Below are 27,656 nucleotides of genomic sequence, written 5' to 3' on the forward strand. Positions count from 1 at the left end.
TTATTAGTAGCAATAGTATCATCATCATTATTAGGAGTAGTAATAATTTATAACTTTTTCCCATATTTTTCATAATTTTTTTTTAAAGTATATAGAAGAAGAAAATAGCAGCAGGAATATCCTGTTTAAACGCTTTACCAAGGAGTTGTTTTCATACATTTTCGCTTTACTTCGTACATTTCCGTATCTTTCCGTACAATCATGTGATCTGATTGGCTGCCGCAGCAAAAGGCAGGGTTTTCAAACACGGAAGTGACAGCTCGGTGATAGTAACGGTTGTGGTGTAAAGACTTAAAAGCTGTATTTGTTTTAATACATTGACGAAATGTAGCCAGAACTACCGGGTTGGCTTGGCCTCCTCTCAGCTATGTTTGTCTTCATCTTATCGGTCACACCCTCTCACGGACTTTATTGTTTACTTTAGGAAAAACTGATGAGAGTGTTTCTAAAGTTGAGATGGATGAAGCACCGTCTTTTTATTCGTTTCTCATAGCTCTCTTTCTTCTGAGTTTTCATGTAGTTTCAGCTGCGAAGCAGCCCAACATTGTGTTCATATTGGCGGATGATTTAGGTTATCATGATGTCGGGTACCACGGCTCTGAGATTAATACACCAAACCTGGACAAACTGTCAGCCGGAGGAGTCCGCCTGGAGAACTACTATGTCCAGCCTCTCTGTACTCCATCCAGGAACCAGCTCATGACGGGCAGGTACCAGGTCAGATATCTACTGTATCCTTCCGCCACGTACATTTACTTCACTACAGTGCTTAGCAAAGGTGGAAAGAGCACAGGAATATTGTACTAAATTAAAAGTACAGATATTTTGAAGGAACCTGACTCAATTATAAGGAAAAGTACCAGTCAGTCTATTTAAGTGGTAGCCTATAAAAGTGCTTTCTTTGAAATTTACTCACAGCAAGAAGCAGGCTGCTACACAGGGTAGGATGGCAGAGGGTAAACAAAGAGACAAGAGGATGTGAAACTCAAACTAGGTTGTTTGAATTAGCTTATATGAAACACAATGTATGCAAGGTACAGTTTCCCTTGTACCTCAGTGCTTCATTTAGTAGAAGTCCTTCCATCTGCTGAACGTTGCCCACATCTTCAGTCCATCTTCTCAAATCCGGGCAAGTTGTTACTTCACATTACCCAGACCTGTAGAGACAAATGAACACAACAAAACACTAATAATATAACTGAAAAAAGGTTAAATGTGGGTCATTTTCCTTGCCTTATTACAGAGGCAAGAGTGATGGTGCCTGGCTTTATTTTTGACTACTATCTGGTATCATTTATACCACTCATTTGTAGGAAACTTTGGAGGAACAAAATCTATTTTTGGGTGGAAAATAGAACAAGGCATAGACAGCTTTCCTTCCAGGTTGTTAACTCTTAAACCTTTGCAGAACCACCTAAATAAGTTATGTTCCTTCTCTATTTTTTACTGTTCCTCGTAATCATTTACATTTATCTCCTAAAGATTTATGTCGTGTATTCTCATCCTTGACAGATCCACACTGGCATGCAGCACCAGATCATCTGGCCCTGTCAGCCATACTGTGTCCCTCTGGATGAGAAACTCCTGCCTCAGCTGTTGAAGGAGGCGGGCTACTCAACACACATGGTGGGCAAGTGGCATTTGGGCATGTACAAGAAAGACTGCCTGCCAACGCGGAGGGGCTTTGACACTTTCTTTGGTACATTTCTTTAATGATAAATCATTTAAAATAGCTGTAATGTGTCCAAGAATGCTGTTTATGTATATAACCACTGAACAGTCACTGAGTGACTCTCTCAGAGAGAATGCCCTCTCTCTTTTGCACCTGGCTGCTTTGGGTTAAGATGTGGCTTAAGCTCCAGCACTTTTTGATGCTATCAAACAATAAATTAACAGAGCTTTGAACATTTTAAGTGTTTGATTTAGAAAAATAAGAATGCTTTAATATTTTGACAACCTTAAAGCTCCTGATGAAACTTTAAACTGGTTATAAAATCATCTGGAATTGAAACTGATGCGTCTTTATGAACTAAAAAAAAGTAAACAAGTCTATCAGCAATGGCTGGCTTTTTATATATTATTTTTAATACTAAATTTGTTGTTGCTGGGTAGGTGTCAGATTAGACGATCTACATCAGCAGACCTTTTTGATGTGTCCTGTTACAATTATCCACAATAAGTGAAAAATGTGACTATTAAAAGAAATCAGGATGGGATTTTTTGTTCAAAAACCCCTTACACAGGTCCACGACAAGGACAGCAAAGAAAAATCATGATGTCCACAGGGGGTGCCAGAATCTATACAAAACCAAAAGTTCCCTCACAGGAGCTCTAATGGCTTCTCCTCTCTTTGGACTGCAGGATACCTGCTGGGCAGTGAGGATTACTTCTCTCATACCCGTTGTGTTGACATCCCAACTCAGAATCAGAATGAGCACCGTTGTGCGTTTGACCTGCGCGATGGTGAAGAGGTCGCTACAGGATATGAAGGAGTTTATTCTACTGAGCTGTTCAGCAAGAAGGCTGCTGATATTATCGAAAAACAAGACTCAGACAAGGTGAGAGGAACATGCACACACAGTGTCAGTTTTAGTATTGTGAAACAGAGACAAAAGCAGAAACTTTAAAAAGAGGACCTTTTCTTATCATTGTCGGACATCCTCACTGTGTCACTGGAAACAAGACCAATTCTGGCTGCTTTTTTTAACATTTATGAATAATCTAGTTACATTTATACAATTCACACCTGGTCTGGAGTGGGCCTAGAAAATATCCATTAAGATAAGATAAGATATTCCTTTATTAGTCCCACAAGGGGAAGTTCCAAATTTACTGCAGCACTTGAAGGGTTATGTTGGCCTAGCTCGTCAACCTACTCCTTTTTGTCTTTTATGATAAAAAATAGCATTTTTTTGCAATCCAGAATAGATTATTTTAATGTTCTTCTTTAAACTTTCAGCCATTCTTCCTCTACTTGGCGTTCCAAGCAGTCCATGACCCCCTGCAGGTGCCTAACCGCTACCTGGAACCCTACAGCTTTATCCATAAACACAACCGAAAGCTTTATGCTGGGATGTTGTCGGCCATGGATGAGGCAGTGGGCAACGTCACTCAGGTTCTGATGAGGGAGGGACTCTGGGACAACACCATCCTGGTGTTTTCAACAGGTTTGTTTGATTAATTAACTAGACTGTCCTTATCTTTAAACTGCTCTAAGTAAAGTGTTGCACAATTCTACACTGCAGGTAGATATGCAAAGATGTGTAACACTGTTATAATTACTCTGTACAACTTTACATGTGTTACAAAAAGAGTGATATACACTGATAAAACTTAATCTTCTATAGATTCTGATTCATGTTGCTAAAGCACTGGATCCTCCTGCCCCATTAGATTTCACTTCAGACCTTAAGATTATGCAACCAAGATGAAAGAACACATGGTTTGGATAATCAGGCAAACTCAGCTTAAACACTAATAAAGTTTCCACAGCTTTTTATTTTCCCCCTCTGACGCTTTGATGGTGAGCCAGAGTGGAAACGGAGTCAGTGAGTGCTGAGTCAAGACAAACAACATTTCATGTTCCTGACCTCAGAGCTGCGTTTTCACGTTGCATCACAGCTGAATTTATGGATACTGATGAGGTTCAGGTGACATCCTGGTGACAGGTTTATTGATTTAAAGAATCAGAGGGTTAGGTAAGACTTTTTATTACACAACAAGGTCAAAGGGCAGGCAGTGGAATGGATAGCTTTGCATGTTTTTTGTGTTTCTGGGAGTTTTTATGCCAAATTCACCTTTATTTTAAGGTGACAATTTTTCACTGATTAGCTGCTCATTAGCATGCTAATTAGAGCTTATTATTACCTTATTCTACAAGACTATTATCTAAGGCTAATAAGCCATTAACTAAGAGTTTTCCCTGAATAACCTCCTTATTACTGCATATTAATAGCAAATTATGATGTTTTTTCACACTTTTTATATGCTCTGCTCAGTATTGCCCTTATAAGGTAGTATTACCATAGGACTAGTTCTTCTCCTATAATTACTCTGAATAATTTTGATCTATTCTCATGAGATTAAACTTTAGTAACTCAGAATATGTACCCCAAACTAAAGTGAGGTCTTGTTCATCATTAACCCCCTGAGGTCCGAGGGTATTCCCTCCATTTTTACATTATTTTGTAATTAATCATTTTAAGGCACTTGCAAATGATTCAATCCCAAAGTGTTCTATATCAAAAATTTCAGGACAACCTCAGCCCGTTTTTGTCCTAGAGGACTTAGCCCAAATGCTGAATTTTGACATCCAAATTTTGAAAATGTTTTGAAAATTTTGAAAACACACCTTCACTCATGTTAACAAATTGTTTTGGTGCTTGAAATAGGTTTACCAAAGTCTTAGCTTCATGGGACGTATGAATAAAATAAAAGGTAAGTGCAGAAAACATTTCAAAAGTGACATTTTGTTGTTTTGTTTTTTTTTTAGCATAAATGTCTGTCATTCTGTTTTCACCCAGATGAAGGTCTAATTCTCTCCTCTTCCTCCTGTCTCTCGCCTTACCTCTCCTGCAAAACTGTGATAGGGAGGGCCTTAAGGATTTCAGAATATTTTTGACATTTTGGTCTGCACTTGTCTTTGAACGTACATCTTACCCAGGCAATCGGTAATGAACTTATTGTCAATACTTCCTGATTACAATGCTCTACGCTTGAATTTAGAGGAAACTATGAGTTTGCATCTATGCAGCTGATGCAGGGTTACATAACAGCAGATCATCCTCCACCTTCAGCCTTGCCTGGTACTTTATTTTGATCATTGGTTGAACCAAAATCCTGCACTGACAGTGGCTAAATGTCTCAGTTACCTTCAGTGACGGAAATGCCTTTAACTTCCTGTCAAAAAAAGCTGGTTTTGGTTTCTAGACTTAGTGCTTTTGTCTCAATATGACCTCAGGGTTCTTATGCTGTCATTAGCTTGCACATCTTTGCTAATTAAACACTGTGGCTAATGAGCAACATCAGGACCAATGCAGGAAAATGATTGTAAAAAGCACAGCAAATCCCTTTTTTTTCCTGGTTCATAGTTTCACGCCTACCCTGAAGTTTGGTGGGTGCCCCCCTAGGAGAGTACTGCTTCACACTTTGAAAACCACCAGTTAAGGGTATATATCCTGAGTTACTAAGGGTTTAATTATGAGGTATTTGGATGTTTATAAGAATATAGATTTTATGCTTTGTCTCATACCTATTCAGAATAATCAACAATTAATTCGGTAATACTTGATGGTAAAAGATAAGTCTTCAAATCTATATAGGTATGGACAAGGTTCAAGTTTTCAGCAGCTCAGGCTTTACTGTAAAATTATGTCTATGTTTCACTGGATGTCCAGTAGAGGGCAGTGTTTGCTGAGTTAGTTCTCCTATGTGTCAGAGTCCCTGTCAACAAAAGGTGTGTATTTGCACAACCTCAGAGAGTTTTTGATCAGCTTTTCCTTTCATGTGAATATTGTAAAACAGCCACATGTTGATCTTTAGATATGGAGCATAGTATGCCCAAATTGAGGTTCTGCAGCCTCATCTAAACATCTGCCTGCTCACGGGTTTCCACACGTGGAACTTTTAATGAATTGCATCTGAAGTAGGTAACTCCTTTGAGGGTTATTTTTAGGGTTTTTGGGGGGAGTTTAAAGGCTAATTAGAAGACAGGAACAATGCTATGAAAGTAAAGTGCGAGGTTTTTAAATGCCCGTGTAGGTGGCCTGTTTCATTGTTCTTCCAGCACATTTGGTTGGCTCTGACTTAAAAAGAAGCAGCCAGCCATATGCCAGGCAGACACTGACTCTGCTGAATTCAACTGAGGGGGAAACACTCAAAACACTTCCAGCTTTGGTGCCAAGATGCTGCCCTGCCACATCTGACTCCTGTGATGTCTTTTAGGAATGCTTAGAAATCACACGCTGAGAAACAGCTCCAGAAAAGTCTCTCAGTGGCTCTGATTTGTCGTCACTGACCCACATTTGTCAGTCCTAACAGGAAATAAATGAGCCCTAACCTTAAAATTCCTTTGTGATGAAATTTCTACAAACAGACTTCCTCACAGGGACTTTACTGTAAGAGTAAATGAGCTAAAAAGCTTCAGGGGGAAACTGAGAGAGAGAATTGGCCTTCAGAGAGCTATAGCAGCTTGAAAAGGCATTAAGGAGCAGACGGAGTCTTCCAGAACAGTTCAGGAATCGCCAACAGTCTACTTCCTGGACTCGCATGAAACTGCTGTTGAAAGGAGAGCCTTGTTGGATGTGATTGGTCAAGTGTGTTTATACTAGAGAGACTTATTGGGATGATGACAGCTACTGTAGCTGCCTGTGTGCATGCAGTTGTGTAATGGTTGGAGAGTATGCACAAGTGTTCCTCTAACAGGGGAGATGATTAGGTCTCAAGGCCTTTGCACACCAGATGCTTTTTTCCTTGCAATTACTTCACTTTTTGCATAATTTTTGAGCTTTTTACGCCTTTACTGATAATGAAGAGCAATGGATAGAATCTAAAACAGGCATAAGAGAATGGGGGAGAGACATGCGGGAAAGGGGCCACAGGCCAGACTTGAACCTGGGCTGACCACATACATGGGATGCACCTTAACCCAGGGGTCATCAGCTACATTTGTACAAGGGCCAGTTTTTTTCTAAACAGATACTTTGGGGCCAAACTTTCAAATAAACTGAAGAAATTTTCATAATAGTCAAATTTATGTATTTTTGTATATACATGCTTATTTTCTTTCAAATGTAAAATTTTTTTTTTTAGTTCAATCAGTGAGATCAGTACCTATATCGCAGCCAGAGGATGACTGACATATTTTATCTAAATATTTCTGTGGCTGTCAGGTTGTCTATCACTTGGTTTGATGCTAATATGCTGTGTAGTGATAAGTGAAAAACCCAAGCAGGAAAATTGCAAACACTTTAAGCCAAAAGTTTCCATAGAAAACAGCAGTTTTTTAAAATCAGGAATCAACTAAAAAAAATACATTTTTTAAATTTTTATTCCCATTATTATATTGTATTTTTTATTCCCATTACTGAATTTTTATTCTTTTTTCCCCCTTTTTATATTTTCATGCTTTATTCCCTTTTCAATGTTTTATTTTATTCCCACTTTAATATTTTTATTCTTGATTCCCATTTCAATGTTTTTATTTATTCCCATTTTCACATTTTTTAATTTTTATACCCATTTTTATATGTTTCAATCTTTTTTTCCATTTTTATATTTTTATTGTTTACTCCCATTTTAATGTTTTTAATTTTTTAATTCCATTTTCATATTTTTATTCCCTTTTCCATCTTTATTATGCCATATTTTTGTGCCTTATTCTCATTTTAATGTTTATTTTTTACTCAAATTTTTATGTTTTTACTCTTTGTTTATATTTTAATGTTTTCATTCTTGATTCCCATTTTTTATTACATTACTTTATTCCCATTATTATATTTTTTTTCCATTTTTATATTTTTATTGTTGATTCCAATTTTTATCAAGAATCAACTGATAGATATATGTTTAATATACATCATTGCCAGTAATGACTAACAGGTGGATTTCTAAAAATGAAACACAAAGTTATTCCTGATTAAATTGATTTAGTCTCCATTGTTTTTGGAGTTGTTTAAATAGTTGTGGGGAGTTTATTAAGAAAATAAAGTATACGAATTTTTTAAAAAACATTCCCAAAATACTGCAACTTTTTTCCTCTAGAATTATTTCTCAGCACATTTTTTGAATTTGATCATGTTCTGGGGCCTGATGTGGCCCCCGGGCCACCAGTTAATGATCACTGCCTTAAACCATCTGCACTGCTTTGTTCAAATACTGACACCAGAAATGTAACTTAGACAAGCTTGAATGCAGATTTTATTTTTCCAAAGTTTCACACCAAGGATGCATCTGATCAATCAGAATGCTCCTTTTTGGAGCATTCCCTGGATATAGTAGGCGCTCAGTAGCAGAGGCTATAGTCCTCAACGCACTGGTCACAAAATCTAGTCCTGGTTTTGGCACACTGTTATAGTATGTCAGCCCCCATTCTCTCTCCCCATATTTCCTGTCTCTCTCTTTAGCTGTACTTTCAAAATAAAGGCAAAATGCCCCAAAAATAATCTTTAAAGAAAATGTCTCTCACTGCCTGTGGTAAAAAACTTTTGAAGCAGACATAAAACAGGAGCAGAAACCTCCTCCTTTAAATAAAACTTACCAGTATGATGTAAAGTTTCCTGATCATATAATAATTTGTCTCTAACCAGTGCTGAGGAATTTTGGTCCTTAATATGGTATTTAGTAGCCTGAGACGGGCAGCCCAGCACAGGTCAGGTCAGGTCAGGTATGAGGTGATTTGCCGGTTTGGCTCTTGTCAACCATTTGCCCGGGCCTCCTGATGGCCTTCATCCAGGCCTATGCCCCATTTCTCCAGGTATCCTCCCAGCTGACTTCTCCACGATGCACTCAGCCACCCCATTGTCTACATTTGGCCCAGGGCCAGTGCAGCCTGCAGTGGATTGGCCCACAATGAAATCTAAAAAAATTAAAGTCCCTGTAAAGTGATAAAAAAAAACAGTATTTTATGTTTTTTTCTATGACAGGCCACTGTGTTATGAACCACCTGGCCAAATTTCATGCATGAGAAACAACTCCAAGTTTGTTAAACCTCACTTTAAAATCATGAAAAATGAGGCAGTAAATCTGCTCTAGGATGGAGAGGGTGTGTCGGTTGAATGAGCTGAAGCCACGCCCACTCAGGAGAAATTCGATCTTCTCAAAATTTAAGAAATGCTTCTGATCAGAGCACAGCTGCCTGGCTCTATGCCAGAGCAAAGACAGGTTGGGGTTAAGTTTACTGTTTTCTGGCACAAAACTCTCTGTTATGATACTTTTAAAGACCTATAGGCCACTTTGGCTGATAGATTTGGGAAATTTATCTCACAGTGAACAAAAACACAGCATGTAGCTGGCTGTTAACTTTCAATGAAGGCAGTGATATCAGCTAACAACAGACTGTACTGAGATGAACGGCTCAGGGATTTTATATCATTGTAGCGATAGGGGGGCTGGGTAATTCCCCATCAAGACTGGTGATGTCATGGGCTCAAATATTTGCCCTAATGGTCTAAATCTTTAGCTTTTTGGATAACAGAAATTAAATGAAACAAGCTAACACCACAAAGAGTTTGCATGTAAAGAAAAATAGAAATCCTGTTAAAATACAGCCATTGCATTCTCCTATTTGAAGGGGATGTGTTGATTTAGATGTAAATTTTTCTGTCTTAGCCATCCTTATTCCTCTGTTTTGGTGTTGTAACATTTTGTCCATGTGGTTGTTGGACAGATAACGGAGGCCAGACGTTAGCTGGCGGTAGCAACTGGCCACTGCGAGGGAGGAAGTGGTCACTGTGGGAAGGAGGGATCCGGGGAGTTGGATTTGTCGCTGGCCCGCTACTGGAACAACCCGGATCTGTCAACCAGGAGCTCATCCACATCTCTGATTGGCTGCCAACCCTTGTTAACGTGGCCGGAGGGAGAATCAGCGGTACAAAACCACTGGATGGATTCAACGTGTGGAATGCAATCAGGTGAACTTTGAAGCTTCTCTGTTTTGATGTTAAATTCCCAGCTGAGAGATGTTTCTTGGGTGTCAGGGCAGGCTGCGGCTCTGAGTTTGCAGCTTGAGCAACAGCAGCTCTTTAGTTTGACAGCCGTCCTCCTCTTTAGGCCTCTTTCCGATCCACCTCCCCCAAAGCGCTCTCACTCCAACTCCCTCTGCCTGTCTCTCTGACCCAGCGTCTTTTTCTTGTAGGAGCCCCTGCTCCTTCAATAAGCCCTTTGTTACTGTGGCAATGGGAGCTCAAAGACAAGGAAATTCCATCAGTCATTCTCACACAAATCCATAGACCCTCCATCCCTTTCTTTTTTAACCCTTAGCCTCTCTCTAACTCCACCTTTGCTCCTCAGAGGTACCAACGCCTGCCATCGGATGAGCTTATTAGCTTAGCAACGACATTGTCACGTAGAAACAAACATTAGATGTTTGATTCTTTTATACAACTCTAATTCCAAAAAAACTGGGATGCTGTGTTAAATGTAAATAAAACAGAATGCAATGGTTTGCAAATCTCATCAACTCGTGTTTTATCCATGATAGAACACAGACAATTTAGCATTTGATGACAAATATTAGTTCATTTTGGATTCGATGGCAGCAACACATCTCACAAAAGTAGGGACAGGGGCAACAAAAGGCTGGAAAAGTGAGAGGCGTCTGGGTGCAGGCCGTACTTTTCTTATGGCCACGGAGACATTCATCTGAGAGCCATATATCTTAAAAGGAAGTACCATAATTTTATGGTACAATATATTTCTAGAGTTATATTTTTTAAATTACAACTTTATTCATAAACAATGTCTGGCAGTTACACTCATGAAACAGCATTGCAGACATCTAAACTGGCATTAAATTATGTTTAGAACTGTTGTAGCAGTAATTACAGGAACTGTGGCTCACTTTAGCTTTGTTAGCTTTAGCTGAAGCTAGCATAGCTTCTCATTCTACATTATTAACATGACATAAGCCAATATAGCAAAGACTTAGCAATAGGAGCTTTAGTAGATGTAGCTAAAGCTAATGTAGCTATGTAGATAACATAGCTAAGTTAGCTCCTTTGTGAGCTCAGCTTTAGCTATGTTAGCTATGCTAGTTATGTAACTACATAGCTATGTTATCTATTGCAAAGTTAGCTTTAGCAACATGAACTTTAGTAGATGTAGCTAAAGCTAATGTAGCTATGTAGATAACATAGCTAACATAGCTGCTTTGTGAGCTCAGCTTTAGCTATGTTAGCTATGCTAGTTATGTGGCTACATAGCTATGTTATCTATTGCAAAGTTAGCTTTAGCAATGCGGGCTTTAGCAAACATAGCTTATCTAACTTAGCTACACAGATAACATAGATACATAACTTACATATCTGCTTTGTGAGCTTAGCTGTAGCTCCCCTATCTATGAAGCTCAAGCAGATAACTGAGCTACATAAGTTACGCTGGCTACATAAGCATATTTTCATTCAGGACGAGCAATTTTCCTGCTTTTCCTGCTTTGTTAAATGTTCTGTAATCAAGTTTATCAGGTCAGGTTTTTAACTTTTGGTATACTAACCCTTACTGTAACTCTAAATGGAAGTTTAATCCAATTTTATCTTGAAAGTTTTAATGTGTATTTCAATTCTGAGATATACAACGTCTCAGAGGGACAATCTGCAGCTAGACTGTCTTTGCAAAGTTAGTGGTACTAATGAGAAACAGTTGGAGGAGCATTTTGCAACTAATTAGGTTAATTGACAACAGGTAACAGGAGCATTTAAGAGAGGCTGAAACTCTTTGAAGTAAAGATGGGCAGAGGTTCACCAATCTGTGAAAAACTGCATCCTAAAATTGTGGAAGAATTGAATATTTCCCCATCTACCGTACATTATATCATCAGAAGAAGCTGGCACAATCTCTGTGTGCAAGGCTTCAGGCCCTTAGCATTAAAGCAGGCATGGTTCTTGAATGGAGAGCACTGTATGGGATCAGGAACACTTCTAGAAATCATTGTCTGTCAATACAGCCATCCACAAATGCAAGTTAAAGCTGTATCCTACAACAAAAAGAAGGTGAGTGTGAACGTGATTGAGAAGTGTTGCCGTCTTCTCTGGGTCAAAGCTCATTTGAATGGATTGAGGTGAAATGGAAAACTGTTCTGTGGTCAGAAGAATCAAAATCGGAAATTCTTTTCAAAAACCATGACCGCTGGGTCCTGTGGACTTGGAGGACAAAGACTAAAGAGGGTGCTGAACTGGCCTGCCTGCCATTGAGACCTTTCACCAATAGATAACATTTGGCGCATCACAAAACTAAAAAACCTAGCAAAGAAGACCCAGAACGGTTGAGCAGCTAGAATCCTACATCAGACAAGAATGGGGCAACATTCCTTTCCCGAAGCTCCTGGTCTCCTCGCTACCAGACATTTACAGATTGTTGTTAAAAGAAGAGGGGATGCTACATGGCCCTGCAATGATAAAATGTCTCAGTTTCAACATTCAATATGTTGTTTCTGTTCCATTGTGAATAAAATATGGGTGTATGAGATTTGAAAATCCTTGCATTTTGCTTTTATTTATTTTAAAGAGCATCCTGACTTTTCTGGATTTGGTGTTGTACATACCAAATCTGTTTAGTACTCTTAATGAGTTGAATTCAAATAAAGCTGACTGATTCTCGGTGCGTGTTGCTCTTAGTTCAGGTCATCACCCTGGCTGTCATCGCGTCCTGTTCCACTGACACATTATATTTGTAAACTAAATGTAGACACAGTCAAGAAGGTAAAATTGAGGGCTGCAGCAGAAAATCAAGGCTTAGACCCGGACCACAAACTACCACTCACAGCCTCCACTTGACTCGATTGGCTGGCTCACGTCACCTGACCGCCAGGCTGCTGCTGTTGCCGTGTGAGCTACACAACAAACTGCCGTTTGTTTTCTCTCTTTTACGGTGTCATTTTATTTTTAATTGGCTCGTGTGTTGGAGAAAGCAGCAGCACGGCAGCTCGACCTGTGACTCTAAAAACCCAAATGAAGGTTAAAAACGGTAGGCAGGCGGGAGAGAGTGAGAGTTATTTTAGTTGTGTTATCAGACGCTGTGGTCAGAGAGAGCAGTGTGTTTTCTCTGTGGTCGAGTGCGGTCAGAGCATATGACTGCCTGGTGAACGACGGCCAGCTGCTTTAGATTTACAGATCCCAGTGGGTTTTACAGTGCATGAGTCAGACGTCACAGTGTGCATGTGTGTGTGTGAGCGTTGTGGTTGTGTTTCCACATGTTAAAGAGTTAAAATGCTTTTTATCTTCTAGCAAAGGGGAGGCCTCACCAAGACAGGAGCTGCTGCACAACATTGACCCTCTGTATGTTGACATCGCCCCATGTAAGTACACATGTGTCACTTTACATGAAAAGGTCTGCTTTTGTACTGTGATTCATATTCATTAGGACACGTAAGGCTAAGACTCAGGGCCTCCAGCAGGGCTTCACTGATGAGACCAGACCAGGGGTTGCAAGAGGTTTTTAAGGTCAAGACCCATATGAGAAGTTTCCTCTTTTTCTGGGAGTTCCAGAAATGAATCATGTTTTGCAATAGCATCAACACTTTTAAGAATTTTAAAAAAGAAAAACCTCAAGGGCTTTTATGCTATTTGATATTCCTTTTTGGACTACTGTTTCCCATTTAATTCAACGGAGTTTGTAGCCCAGCTGGAGCAATAGATCAGACCTCAAACTGATGGTTTAAGACACTTTTTACATTTTCCTTTAAATTGTGCACATCGAGCTGTGAGAGGAAAAACACAGAAAGAAAGACATTATGAAACTTGATCATCATTATGTAATGACAGATATTTGCAAGATAAAAGGTATTTAAGAATACATTTTACACAATTATCTGCTAAAAACATCCATTAAAGATACAACAGTCGAATCAATATCTCAGTCAGGAACACTCTTGTCATACATTTTAGCATTTTATTGCAAAATGGATACACAGTTTTACTTTAGTTTTAGTTTTTTTTGGTTTTTACTTTGTTTTACTAGGCTCTGCTCAAAAGATACTTCCTGGGATAGTCAAGCAGCATGCTTTAACTTTCCAGGGAGCGCTCGGCTAGAAACCCCCAAATGGATAGATACTTTAATGACAATGATTAATGAATACAATAAATTAGTTCAATAGCAATTAATCAGTTGTAGCAAGAATCTGAATATGAGGTTGCAACATGCTTTATGCTATAAAGCAGTGGTTCTCAACCTGGGGTCCGGGCACCCATTTTGGGGGGCGCCCCAGATTTCAGGGGTGACGCAGGAGCCTGTCTGCCCTGACCTTGTCAAAATTAGATGAACATTCAGTGCTTAACAAATTTATTAGACCACCCTAACCCTAACCAAAGTAAGGCTTATGCCACAGCTGCCCTAAATTAACAGCATTGGTAATTACCAAAATCATTTTTATGTTTCTGCAATGGTTAATACACCAATATGTAGAAGCTCTTTAACCCAAATTATATTTTTAATGCTAAAATTTAATTATTATTTTTATCCATGAATTTTCAAATGTACTGATTTACAAAAAACCTGAAAAAATAATAAAGCACATTAATATTTCTTGATGAATATGTCAAATTATAGTTATTTACTTGCATTCCTGAACAGAAATATTCGTTTTAGTGGTTGAATGTTGTGTTTGATTAATTTCTGACTTCTCAGAGAAGCCCAGTGAGCCGGCTCAAATTTGGGTATAAAAAGGTGAATTCAGTTTGAAATTCCTCATTCCTGGTAAAACGTGGAGAGCTCACTGAAAATGAAAGAGTCTGCATTAAAGCACTTCGTGATGCTGGATGGTCTCTGAGACAAATATGACAGGTGGTCTAATAAATTTGTTAAGCACTGTATATATATATTTTACATGAAAATAAATCTCAATTATAAAACATAATGTACAAAGGCATATTAGGACCACCCTTAAAGTTGAAAAAAAAATTAAGAGAATCTGTGAAAAGTGATTTTTTTTTTTTTTTTGGAAGATTATAAAGTCAGATATTTACAGAAAAAAGTTGTATTTCCAACTTTATAAAGTCTTAAACTTTGAACTTAAAAACTCAAAAATTTCAGGTCTTTAAAATCCTTAATTTAACACTGTATAGGCAAAAAATTACTGGAAACCAAACTGAAAAAGGGGGGGGTTCAACTGTTTGACTTTATAACTGTTTTGGTTCACGCAAATGTAAGACTATTCAAGTAAAAAATTTCAAGTGATGCTCTTTTTCCTTTTTTTTTAATAACGATTATTTTTAGTGTGGTCCTAATGTGCTATACTAATAATGGATAGTTTATAAATAGCTCTTTTTTTCCAGAACAGTGTCTGTAGGCTTATTATGTTAAGATTTTGTCAATGAAAACAATTATTTTGATGTGTACTTTTTCCAAGTTTCAAGGGTAGCTTTTCTTAGATACGAGTAGGGGGGGCCCTAAGAAAAAAAGTTAGGAACAATGCTATAAAGGAGGAGGCTTGGGTGGAGGAGGTTAAGCTTTACCAGCAGCAGTAGCATGGTGCAGCAGCATTAGTGCAAGCAGGAATTAGTAAGAAATACATCACATATAAATACACTGCTGTGTTGAGAGAAAGAGCTGCGATTGGCTGTGGGAGCTGGAAGGTGATACTTGGGATCAGCTGATCACAGCGAGCTGTATGACTACCGTGTCCTGCACAAACTAATGCTGAGCTTCGTACAAAAGAAATGCAATGCTAGTCATGTATTGAAGGCAGTTACAATGAATTTTGTTCAATAAGTTGTCAAACATACATGGAAACTTACAGGGCTTCAAAACAAAAGATCAGGCCAGGACAAAAACAAAAGCTAATCGCTAAGGTAGCTGGCATGCCAGCAGCTAAGCTAAACAACACAAACGGGACACTGAAAACATACACAAGGGAATGAATCTCAGAAATGCTGTACAGGTGCATCTAAAAAAAATTCAATATCATGAAAAAGTTCTTTTTTTGCATTGTTTAATTCAGGAAATGAATCTTCCATATATTCTATATTGATTCTATATTCTAGATTCATTATTACAAAGGGAAATATCTTAAGACTTTTTGATTTTAATGTTGATGATTAAGGCTTACAGCTCACACAAATCAAAAATCCATTATCTCAAAATGTCAAAACAGTCCAAAACAGGATTTATAATACCGATTGTTGACCTTCTGGAAAATTATGCTCATTTATGCACTCAGTACTTTGTTTACGCTCCTTTAGCATGGCTTATTTTGGTATTTTTGCTCTGTCTTGAGTGAAATTTACTTTATTTTCCCTCTTGTTTGCATAAAAATGGACTTTTAATTTGAAAGAGACAAAGGGCACTGCTCAAAAGCTGTGACAGCATCTGAGAGTGTGAACGTAAGCCTAGAACAGCAGAAAGGAACTGTAAAAGTCAAAGCGTTTGTTTAGTCTCCCTTTGAGCTGCACAGACAGACTGGTTGTTGACTGGAATTAGATGGTTTTGGGCCTGCTTGGCCATGAACAGTGACAGGCCAGTCTGCTCCTACCTTACACTGGTATTGGATTTCAGAGCAACTCATCTCGTACTTGCACAATCTGACCAAGTATTTCAGGGATATAGGAACCTCTGGATATCTCCACTCCTCTCTGTGTGTACATGATGTCTATCATGAGTATTTTTCTGTTTCTAATGTTGTAATTCCACAGGTTTTTGTCTCTCTCTCCAAAACGGCCACAGGAATAAAAGACTCTCATTGTTCAAGCTGGTATTTCTCAAAAACCAGACATCTTGAATCCAATTAAGTCAAGTCAAAGCAGACTAGAGCCTAAGAATAGCATGTTACATAACATTTGTGAAAACTCACTTCAGCATTTAGACATCTACTTTATGTTTGTTATGAGTGTTTGACTTTTGTTTGAGTGGATTAAGAGATTGTGGGAATTTCGCTGGATGAGTTTCCAGGAGGGGCTTAGTGAAGGGTCAATACAGTCAAGCTAACAGATTCACATGTGCATCTATCAGAGAGAAATTCTGATTTTCTTTGAATTATTGCCAGTAACTTTAAAGATTACTTTACCTTATTTTTTAAATCTTATGTGTTTTGGCCTATAAAGTTAACTTTATATGCAGATGACATGCAGCTTTAAGTGAATGTCCAAGGTTTTATGATCTTCAATGAAATGATTTTACTCATTCCACCACATGAAGTGGTATTTATTCCTCTGTTTTCATCTGAGGCGTGCTGATAAGAAGCTATGATCTGTCAACAGTGTTGTAATCTGAGATCGTTGACGTTTGAAGCGAGTGTGTGCTAACTCTGTGATTGTAGGGAGGTTTCCAGGAAACAGGTCTTGTGACTGCCCTTTTTCTGTCAGACTCGCTGAATTGCTCTCATTCTTGTCTAAACCACTTAATATTAGGGGGTCCTGTATCTGGGCTCAGGTCACTATTTCTGACTGTGTGGAGAATGCTGCACCTTACATTCCAGCTCAGAAATAGTACAGAGGTATAGGAGGAGTACATTTTGGTTCTGAAATTTTTCACAGATGTACTGAAATGGGCTGACATGAGAGTGGAAGGCCTACTTTGATCTCCTGTAAAGGTATATCCTTCATCCTCTGGAAGTACAGTGGTTTTCTTCTCTGTTAGCATGTAGCAGACATGGCACAGGACTAATTATAACTGATTACTACCGTATGCGGCACTGATGTGTAATTTGGTAATCTGATGCAAAAGTTTTGAAAGTAGATTTTTGAAATCTCTGAGATGAAATAGGGAGTTTCGTTGACATCAATGACCTGAAATGTCAACCTTAAAGTGTTTGTAGATCATACTTACCAGCTGTACTTTGATGCTGTCTGCTACTCATTTCAAAGTTAAAGTCTCCTGCCTTCGTTTACAGAGATCTGGGTTTATATCAGCTTCAAAAACTGCAAGCAGTCTTGGTCTTGCTGCAGCAGTAGCGACAAACTGATCGGTCAGTGTAATTTAGGATACTCTGCTGTACTCTGATTCTGAAAGAGAGGTAGGAAATCAGTAGGTGTTTTGTAGGAAAGCTGAGGCGATGCTTAAAAGTAAACTGTTCTGGTTTTCATTTGCAGTATGAGTTAAATCACAAACAAGTGTTCTAGCCAAAGGCAACCTCAAATGTTAAAAAATGAAGCCAATGTGCAAATAAAATCACAGTTTTTCCACTTGAGGCTGGGTCCAAAATCTAGGGAAACCTCATTAGATCCCGTTTGAAAACGGCAGTTTTTCAATCAGAACAAGATGTTCATTTTTACAGCAACTATGACATACATTTTATTTTAGTTGGGTTGTTGTACTACAGACCCAAACAGATGATCAGTGCTCACCAGGCAGAGTAACACCTAGCCCATGTGGTGCCAAAGTAGCTTGCTAGTGTTAAAGTAGACAACTTGGAGTTTTGTCTGCATTAAATACATTTACCTCAGGTGGCTTTTTAGCCCTCTTTTCTCCTTAAAATCAGCTAAATTACATGATGCAAACCGTCTCTCTGCATTGCCATAAAGCCTAGCTTACATGCCTACACTCAAGCCAGTGTTTCCTTAAAGGGGCCACACTGACCAGCATCTCCTGTGTCCAAGGCTGTCCATAAGGGGGGGATAAAGGGGAGAGCTTTCTGGGGCCCAACCAAATGGGGGCCTATGGAGGTCAGGTAAATCATAACCATATTTTATATTTAACAGGAATAATAACACTTATGAAAATAAATTTTATTTATTCATGTAGTAGTAAAACATAGCTTTTTAAAATGTAACCTCTATCTTAAAACAGAATTACCTTTTTTTGGTAATGCTAACAGCGTGGATGGGCATGTTGATTAAACCTCTTGGAAAGTAATGTCAGACTGCTAAGCCATGGTGTGCACAAACTAAAAGATGCCAGAAAATAAATTAAAAGGACTGAGACAACTTTAAGGGAGAAATAATTAAATAATTGCAAAAACGTGTTAGAGTGGGAAGAGTTGACAGGTAAAGAGATCAAAGGGTGGCAAAAATGGGTGAAAGGGGCATTAATCAGATAAAAGTGGCAGAATAAGTGACTACAATGCGAAAAGGGATGGGAAAATTGTGACAATGACGTTAGAAGTGGCAATAAAGTTTCAGAAACGGGTTTAAAGTGGAAAAAATTGGTTAAAAGAGGCAACATTGGGATTAAAAGAGGCAAAAATTGGTAACTATGATTGAAAAGTGGGGGGGGTAGTTGGAAAAATGGCTGTATGTTGGTAAAGAGGGGTTAAAGAGTGGCAAAAAAGAGCAAAAAGTGGCAAAAAAAAAGTTGCAAGAATGGGTTCAAAGTAGTTACAATGTGGTGGTAGTGGTGAAAAGTTGCTACAATGAAAAAAGGGGCGAAATGGTTTGTAATTGGTGAAAATGGGTTAAAAGTGGCAAAATGCTACTATGATGCAATGGGGGGTGGGGAAAATGGGTTCAACACCTGGGTTTAAAAGTAGCCAGTTAAAAATGGCCAGATGAAGTTGTGGAACAGTATTTAAGAGTGGCAAAAATGGGCGAAAAGTGTAAAAAATATGGTAAAAGGTGTAAAATTGGGTTAAAAGTAGTTATTGGCAACATTGGCAAAATAGTTTTTAAAATTATATAAAGTGTCAAAAAGTATCACAAATGGATTAAAGTAGCAAAAAAGTTTGGGCGCAGGTGGCCTAGTGGTTTTAGCAACGCCACACGTACACAGTCGGCCTGGGTCTCGAATCCGGCCTGTGGTGCTTTCCCGCATGTCTCTCCCCGGCTCTCTTGTCCCTGAAATCCACTGTCCTCCTCTATCAATAAAGGCATATAAAGCCCGAAAATAGATCTTAAAATAAAGGGGGGGGGGGTTAAAATGTTCCAAAAATGGTCAGATATGGTAGTGGAAGGGGGTTAAAGAGTGGCAAAAAAAGGAGTCAAATGAGGCACAAATGGGACAGGGGCAAAAATGGGTGGAAAAAATATTGAGATAATTGGTTTTAAAGGTGGCAAAAAATGTTTAAAATGTCCAGAAAAAAGTGGTGAAAAGGGGTTAAAGATTGGCAAAAATTAATTAAAATAGGCACAAGTGGGATAAAAGTGGCAAAAAAGGGGATAAAATGGGTGGAAAAAAATTTGAAAATAGCTTAAAAAAGCAATAGATCTATAAAACATTAAACTGGTGTGTCAGCCCCACTTCATAAATACCTATTATTTTTTTAAGATTGCTGTTCCAAACAGCCAGTCAGACAGCCCTCCTCGTTCCAAAACGCTCCCAGGCTTTAAGACTCTTTGACCAATTTCTTATTGAGATTTTTCTTTCATGTGTTTTTAAAAAAAGCTTCTAAGAGAAACCTCCATCAGATTCATGACATGTTCTTAAATTGCTGAATTGTTTTCTCCTGTGTTCTTAGATTGATGAAGGCCATGTTCTCTTAAGCTGGACGCTCATGCACTTTTTTCTCAATTAGCCTAAAGACACAACCCTTTTTAATCACTGACAAATAAACTTTGGTAAATATCAGAACCTTCTGAGAAATCCACTTTCTTGGTCTTAACAAATTCCTTCTTTAGAACAGTTTGTGAATGAGGCCCTTTGAGTCCCTGCCCTTCGATGTTCCTCCTCATTATGTAACCCTCCTATTTCAGTTTCTCTTCTTAACTCGTGAAAAGCCTTTGTTCCTCTTCTACCATCACCTACCACTTCCTTTCAACTCACTTTATCAGTATCTTTTAGCTAATTTGTTCTCACTCTCTGCTCTGTGAGACTAACCAGGTCACAGCGGGGTCCCTGGGCTTCTCGCAAGTGGTGAGAGAGAAACTGGAACTGTCCCAAGCCTTAAATCACCCCCAAATATCACTTCCATACTTCCCAGTTCTCTCAGAGTCTCTTCCCGCTGAGCTCCCCCTTCCCCTCTCTCCTCCCCGTCGAGCCAACTTGTGGATTCTCCTGCTGTGGATCCAGATGCTCACGGCCTCTTACAGTACAAAGAAATCCACTCTGAGTGCATGTTGGGGTCTGAGGCCTCTTTTCCAGAGAGGGTGTCTAGAGACCCAGAGCTCCTAAATCTTCACAACCCACCTGCTTACATAACAGAGTCAAGACCTGAATGGAGCATGACGTCACCGCCACAGATATGAGCTCTGCATGTCTCTAGTCTCCACTAATGTGTGATAACTCTGCCCCGGGGATCGTTCCACATTAAGCAACCCAGATTTAATGCATGTGAGAACAATTAAGATGCCCACATGTCATTTGCGCAACAATCATTGGAGAATTGGATGTCAGAGCTTTTATCATGTGGTCATGAAAAACGCTGAGATCGGAAATGTTTTAATTCTCCAGTCATGTCGCTGTGGTTGAATTGACTCCATAAAACAAGCTCTGATGGGACCATGGGATTTATGTGGGTGTGGATTTGTCTATATGCAGAGAATGTGAGGAAATGCTTGTGTTTGACAGTGTTAGGACACTGAATTACTTCCAAATCTGCCTAATCAGGAACATATTGTCAGGGTCATCCATGGCATAAATCTGACAACAGTCTCAAGGCCAGATCTCTTTGGGGCACATAAAAGAAAGCTTGTGGGAGATATTTTCTCTAAGAATAGAAATAGCCTGTGGCAAGAGCCTGCAAAACAGACAGCACGAAATTTGAAGGTATAATAATATTTTCCTTTATTTGTATAACACCTTTCAAGGATAAAGTCATTCAAAAGCAGCGCTCACTTTGCTTGTGTTAGTTAATCTCACTGGGCCACCCAAAGATTCTAACCTTGCAGACCTTGCAGACTCCATGTCTGTATTCAGGCAGCTCCAGTCCACACCGTTTACTGTTCAGACCAATCAGTATCATTTGAGTAGAACCAATGGTAGGTATGGGCAGGGTTTAGTTGGGTGTAGCTACAACATAGCGGCATGTTCTGAGTTTGACCACATCTGTAAGAAATAAGGAGTATAACAACACTTAGAGTTTTTTATGATGGAAAAGATGTCTTCACTTTTCTGCCGATCTGCTTTGGCAACAATTTCGGGGTGGTGGTTGGTTGTACTGTGAGTGGTTGTATACAATGGCTGCTAGCAGAGGGATTAGCTCGGGCGTAGCCACATAGCCAAGAGAGAAGAGCCGCACTGAAAGCTTTTCATGACGGAAAAGATGTTTCTGCTCTTCTTGCGGTCTTTTTCGGCATGGGTTTTGCCATCATCCCGGGTGGAGTCTGACGGTGTATCCTGCTGCCTTGGTACACACGTGGACAAAAGTGTTGGTACCCCTCTGTTAATGAAAGAAAAACCCACAATGGTCATGGAAATAACTTGAATCTGACAAAAGTGATAATAAATAAAAATTCAATGAAAATTAACCAGTGAAAATCAGACATTGCTTTTGAACTGTGGTTCAACAGAATTATTTTAAAAAACAAACTCATGAAACAGGCCTGGACAAAAATGATGGCACCCTTAACTTAATATCTTGTTGCACAACCTTTTGAGGCAATCACTGCAATCGAAATGATTTCTCTAACTTTCAATGAGACTTCTGCACTTCTCAGCAGGTATTTTGGCCCACTCCTCATGAGCAAACTGCTCCAGTTGTCTCAGGTTTGAAGGGTGCCTTCCCCAGACGGCATGTTTCAGCTCCTTCCACAGATGTTCAATAGGATTTAGATCAGGGCTCATAGAAGGCCACTTCAGAATAGTCCAATGTTTTGCTCTTAGCCATTCTTTGTTTTTTTTTAGCTGTGTGTTTTTGGTCATTATCCTGTTGCAAGACCCATGACCTGTGACTGAGACCAAGCTTTCTGACACTGGGCAGCACATTTCTCTCTAGAATACCTTGATAGTCTTGAGATTTCATTGTACCCTGTGCAGATTCAAGACACCCTGTGCCAGATGCAGCAAAGCAGCCCCAGAACATAACAGATCCTCCTCCATGTTTCACAGTAGGGACAGTGTTCTTTTCTTGGCACGCTTCATTTTTGCATCTGTGAACATAGAGCTGATGTGCCTTGCCAAAAAGTTCCAGTTTTGTCTCGTCTGTCCATAGGACATTCTCCCAGAAGCTTTGTGGCTTGTCAACATGCAGTTTGGCAAATTCCAGTCTCGCTTTTTTATGGTTTGTTTCCAACAGTGGTGTCCTCCTTGGTCGTCTCCCATGAAGTCCACTTTGGCTCAAACAATGACGGATGGTGCGATCTGACACTGATGTACCTTGACCTTGGAGTTCACCTTTAATGTCTTTGGAGGTTGTTCTGGGCTCTTTTGTTACCACTCAAATTATCTGTCTCTTCGATTTGTCATCAATTTTCCTCCTGCGGCCACGTCCAGGGAGGTTGGCTACAGTCCCGTGGATCTTAAATTTCTGAATAATATGTGCAACTGTAGTCACAGGAACATCAAGCTGCTTGGAGATGGTCTTATAGCCTTTACCTTTAACATGCTTGTCTATCATTTTCTTTCTAATCTCCTGGGACAACTCTCTCCTTCGCTTCCTCTGGTCCATGTTTAGTGTGGTACACGCCATGTCACCAAACAGCACAGTGACTACTTGTCACCCTTTAAATAGGCCAACTGACTGATTACAAGTTTGTAGACACCTGTGATGCTAATTAGAGGACACACCTTGGTTGAATATGTCCCTGTGGTCACATTATTTTCAATCTTTTCTAGGGGTACCATCATTTTTGTCCAGGCCTGTTTCATGAGTTTGTTTTTTAAAATAATTCTGTTGAACCACAGTTCAAAAGCAATGTCTGAATTTCATTGGTTAATTTTCATTGAATTTTTATTTATTATCCCTTTTGTCAGATTCAAGTTATTTCTGTGACCATTGTGGGTTTTTCTTTCATTAACAGAGGGGTACCAACAATTTTGTCCATGTGTGTAGTTATTAGATCTGTAGCTGGGAGGAAAACAGCATATAGAGTCAAAAACAGGGATGAGAGAGTGGGGAGGGAGCCGCAGGCCAGACTTGAACCCGGGCCACCCATATGTATGGGGTGCAACCTAGGCCATCTGTGCCCTAATTCTCTGAATCTTTTGATGAAAGTATGGACTGTAGGAAGTGAAATCTCTAAATTTCTCTTCCTTGCAGTTGCACATTAAAGAACATTGTTGCCCACACAGTCTTTCAGAGGACCTTGTTCCTTTCAGGAGTTCTCCTTTTAAACCCTATCATGGTACTGTCACTTGTTACCAATCAACCTACTTACCTGTGGAATGTTCCAGGTGTTTTCAAGCACTCTTCAACTTTTCCCAGCCTTTTCCCTACCCTGTCTTGTTTCATTTCAAATTCCTGACATTCTGGCCTTTGTATTTTTAGAAACATGCTTTTCACATGTTAATCACTAATTGTGTGCAGTTGAGTGTCATCTGCATAACACAGAAATCAATACTTTATTCGCATACTTTTCTTAGAGAACTTATAGATATAAAAAGGCAAAGGAACAGTGACTGACCCCTGGGAAACACCACAATAATGCCAGATTTCACTGTTGTTTCTTTCTTACTGACTATTGCCAAATAAAACCTGTTGCTGAAATACCAAATTATTCCTAGTTCTTGGCAGAAATAGAAGACTGGTGCTTACAAGGCCAGATTTTCACCATATTAGTCAAATTCCTCCACCCCCAAAAGGTCTGTGTTTTCAAGAAAATTCCTTCAAATAACATTTCTGTTTTTAAAAGGAAGGATTGTTTTGGACTGTTCAGTTCCTGCTGTGTCATTGTTGATTTTACAGCACAAAAAGAGCTCTCTCTTATTGATACATTTATTTTCACACCTACACTTGATACCAGCTGTGATTCCCAGGTATGCACTTATATTTGGAGCCAATCTTTGTCCTCACATGGTTTACACAGACATCCACAGAGGGTGCCTTGTATTCAGTGGTAGTTTAATATTGACCTAATCAGCAGTTTTACCAAAAAAAGATGGATGAGCTCCATGGTCAGCCTTGTTCTTGTTGCTCCCTGCAGGTCCTGGCAGACAGAGATTGTGTCCCTCAGTTCAACAGTCCTGGAGCAACGTCGGCTTCAATTTTTCCATTCATGCAGCCATTCGATATATGAACTGGAAGCTGCTGACTGGATACCCAGGTCAGTATCATCGGTCACCCATAATGGCATGTTTAGTCTAAGTGGGAAGCAGAATATCAAACATAATTAAAGCATGCTCACTTCTCATCTCTGTTAATCAACACTGGACACTAAATGCAGATCCAAACTTCTTGTCAAATTACAGATGTGTCTTTCGCAAAAATGTACCTACGGGTACAAAAGTAGGATACATACAATACACCACATCAAAAAAATATTCCATGGTAATCAGAATCAGTTTTATTAGCCAAGTTTTCTCATGCAACAAGGAATCTGACTTTCAGTGTAGTTGCAAGAATGCTGACTAGGCATGATCAGAAGTATAAAATATGCAAGGATGTGGGCAGAGTAACATAAGATAGATAAGAAAATTTTAAGTAATTTACATTGTGCAAATGTAAATATTCTAACACAATTTGAATACAGGTAATTGATTAATTAGGGCAAATGTGCATGTCTGTGTTTGAGCTACTGTAAATAGATTACTTTGTGCAAATGTGCATATGAGATAAGATCCTTTAGAATGGTTTAGTTTATTAAATGTGAATGTGCATATGAGGTGAGGCATTTTACCACAGTGAGCTACAGCAAAGCGGTAAGAGACAGTGCAAGATGTTTTACATTAAGCAGGGCTAAGGTTCTTGTGAAATTAAAGTTTGTTTTTCTGAAAAGAATGTCATCAGAAATATACAATTAATTACAACCCAACTTTACTGCAGTTAAGGTCAGGTTTTATCTCAACAACTTAGACACAAAAATTTCATAGAAAACAAGCAGCGCCTCTTTACTCTCCACTTGTCTACATTTTAAGCTTGGGAACAGTGAATTAACTATAGCTCATAGAAAAATAAAGTGGTTGTTATTTCATACATTTCATATTCTTATCAGGATACACAATAATGTTTGTAATTTCCATATCTGTGGATACAAATGAGGGACATTCAAAGCAAATATCTGCTGATATAGATTACTATACTGATAATTTGCTTCCCTGGTGTGTTACATACTTCTCTGATACTTTTCTTCTGATTCTGATAATCTTTTGTCCTCCAGGCTGTGACGTCTGGTTTCCTCACCCTAATGAAAGCAGCGTTAGCTGGGATACCTCCTCTGATGAGCCACTGAAGCCTGTGATGCTGTTTGACATTGAACAAGATCCAGAGGAGAGAAACGATGTGTCTGAGAAGCACGCCGACATAGTAGAGGGTCTCCTCAGCCGGCTCAGCTACTACCTGAGCACTGCTGTGCCGATAAACTATCCCAAGCCTGACCCCAGATGTGACCCAGGCCCCCAAGGAGCCTGGGGACCCTGGGCTTAAATTACAATGACGACAACAGAGGATGTAGCACCTTTGATTTTACAGTGTTTACAGCAGCATCTCTTTGATGGGGAAAAATCAGGACTGGACACACTGTTGCTTTGAAAACTTCATATGGGTGTTATAGGCTAGTGGTAATCTGTGGGCCCTACAGTAGCTGTTGTCCTCAGAGTGGGTGACCCAGGTTTGAATCTGGCCTGTGACTCCTTTCCCACATGGCAAACCACACTTTTTCCCATGTTCTACTCTTTCTACTGTCCCATTAAAAATATAAAGGCATAAAAGCCCAAAAACTGAAATTTAATTTGATCAAATTAAAGACTGTTGTTTGAACTCAATCATGCAGCTTTGTGAATATTTATGTTTTACTTCAGTGTTTGACTGATGAATTGAAATGTTTTTAGCTGAAGGCAGAGACAATCCTTAATTGACCGGTGTGGCTAAAATCATTCATCATTGTATTTAAACTGTGTTAGCGACATGTTGTAACAAAAAAAAACACAAAAAACTCTTTACTGTCAAAGTGAAAACAGATTTCTATAAAGTTATGAGCTATATTTTTCCACATTCACTTTACCCTCTACCTTTACAAGCTTTCTGGTGTTGGCTGCTGAGAAGCATCCCCACAGGATGATGGTGCCACCCCTGTGCTTCACAGTAAGAATTTGTTTTTATTTATTTATTTATTTATTTATGTATAACAAGGGACAATGCACATTAATGAACTTAAACATGTAAATGTGCCAGATTGTAGCCTTTGGCTAATTTCCATCTGTAGTCCCCGGCAGGTTGCTACATAAAAATCAGACAGCACCAAAACCAGACAGTTTGGACAGTACAATAAAATACAAAGACCCAAATATAACAATACCTAGCATAAGGCAAGACCGAAAAAAAGTGACCAATGCAGTTAAAGTGCATAAGGGACATAATAAAGTGCTTAAGTGCTAAAGTGCAAGTGTGCTGATATATTGCACATAATCATGAGTGTGCTTAAAAAGGCCCTTGCACATCACCCTTGGCCTGGTGTGTCTGTGGTGATGTGTAGTGTTTGGTGTCTTGTCTGATGGCCGAAAAGCAACATTCCAATCTCCCCACACCAAAAAACCGCCTTCCACTTGACCATGGAGTCTCACACATGCCTTTTGGTAAACTCTCATCTAGATTTCATGAGTTTTCTTTACTAGTGGCTTTCTCTTTGCCACTCTCCCATAAAGCTTTGACCGGTGAAGAGGAAGAAGTCATAGAAGTCATAGGTGTCTTGGTGGCCTCTCTCTCACTCTCAGTTTGCGAGGACGACCTGATCCAGGCAGATTTACACATGTGCCACATTTTTGGTGATGTTCATTGCATTGGATTTTTTTTTGTATCCATCCCCTGACTTTTCAGTAACATTTTCTCTAAATTCCTTGAGGTGTTCTTTTGTCTTCATGGTGTCATGGTAGCCAGGAATACTAATTAATCAATGACTGGACCTTCCAGACACAGGTGTCTTTATACTACAGTCCCTTGAGACACTCAGGTGATCCCCATTTCACTAATTGTGAGACAGCTAGCACCATTTGGCTGGACCTCTGTTCAATAGGTCAGTCACTTTAAAGGAGGTGAATATTTATGCACT

At 39.2% G+C, this 27,656-nt stretch overlaps 1 protein-coding gene across 1 annotated transcript; it reads left to right on the plus strand.

The window, feature by feature from the left end:
* The first annotated feature begins 254 nt into the window (after positions 1–254).
* On the plus strand, positions 255–27,500 carry arsb (arylsulfatase B). Its single transcript, XM_041810051.1, has 8 exons — positions 255–717; positions 1,513–1,699; positions 2,362–2,558; positions 2,960–3,167; positions 9,386–9,629; positions 12,939–13,009; positions 24,597–24,716; positions 25,770–27,500. Exons 1-8 carry the CDS (start codon positions 457–459, stop codon positions 26,033–26,035), a joined length of 1,554 nt encoding a protein of 517 aa, XP_041665985.1. The 5' UTR covers positions 255–456; the 3' UTR covers positions 26,036–27,500.
* Positions 27,501–27,656: the final 156 nt, after the last annotated feature.

Source organism: Cheilinus undulatus, linkage group 17 (assembly GCF_018320785.1).
Source record: "Cheilinus undulatus linkage group 17, ASM1832078v1, whole genome shotgun sequence".
Classification (NCBI taxonomy): domain Eukaryota; kingdom Metazoa; phylum Chordata; class Actinopteri; order Labriformes; family Labridae; genus Cheilinus; species Cheilinus undulatus.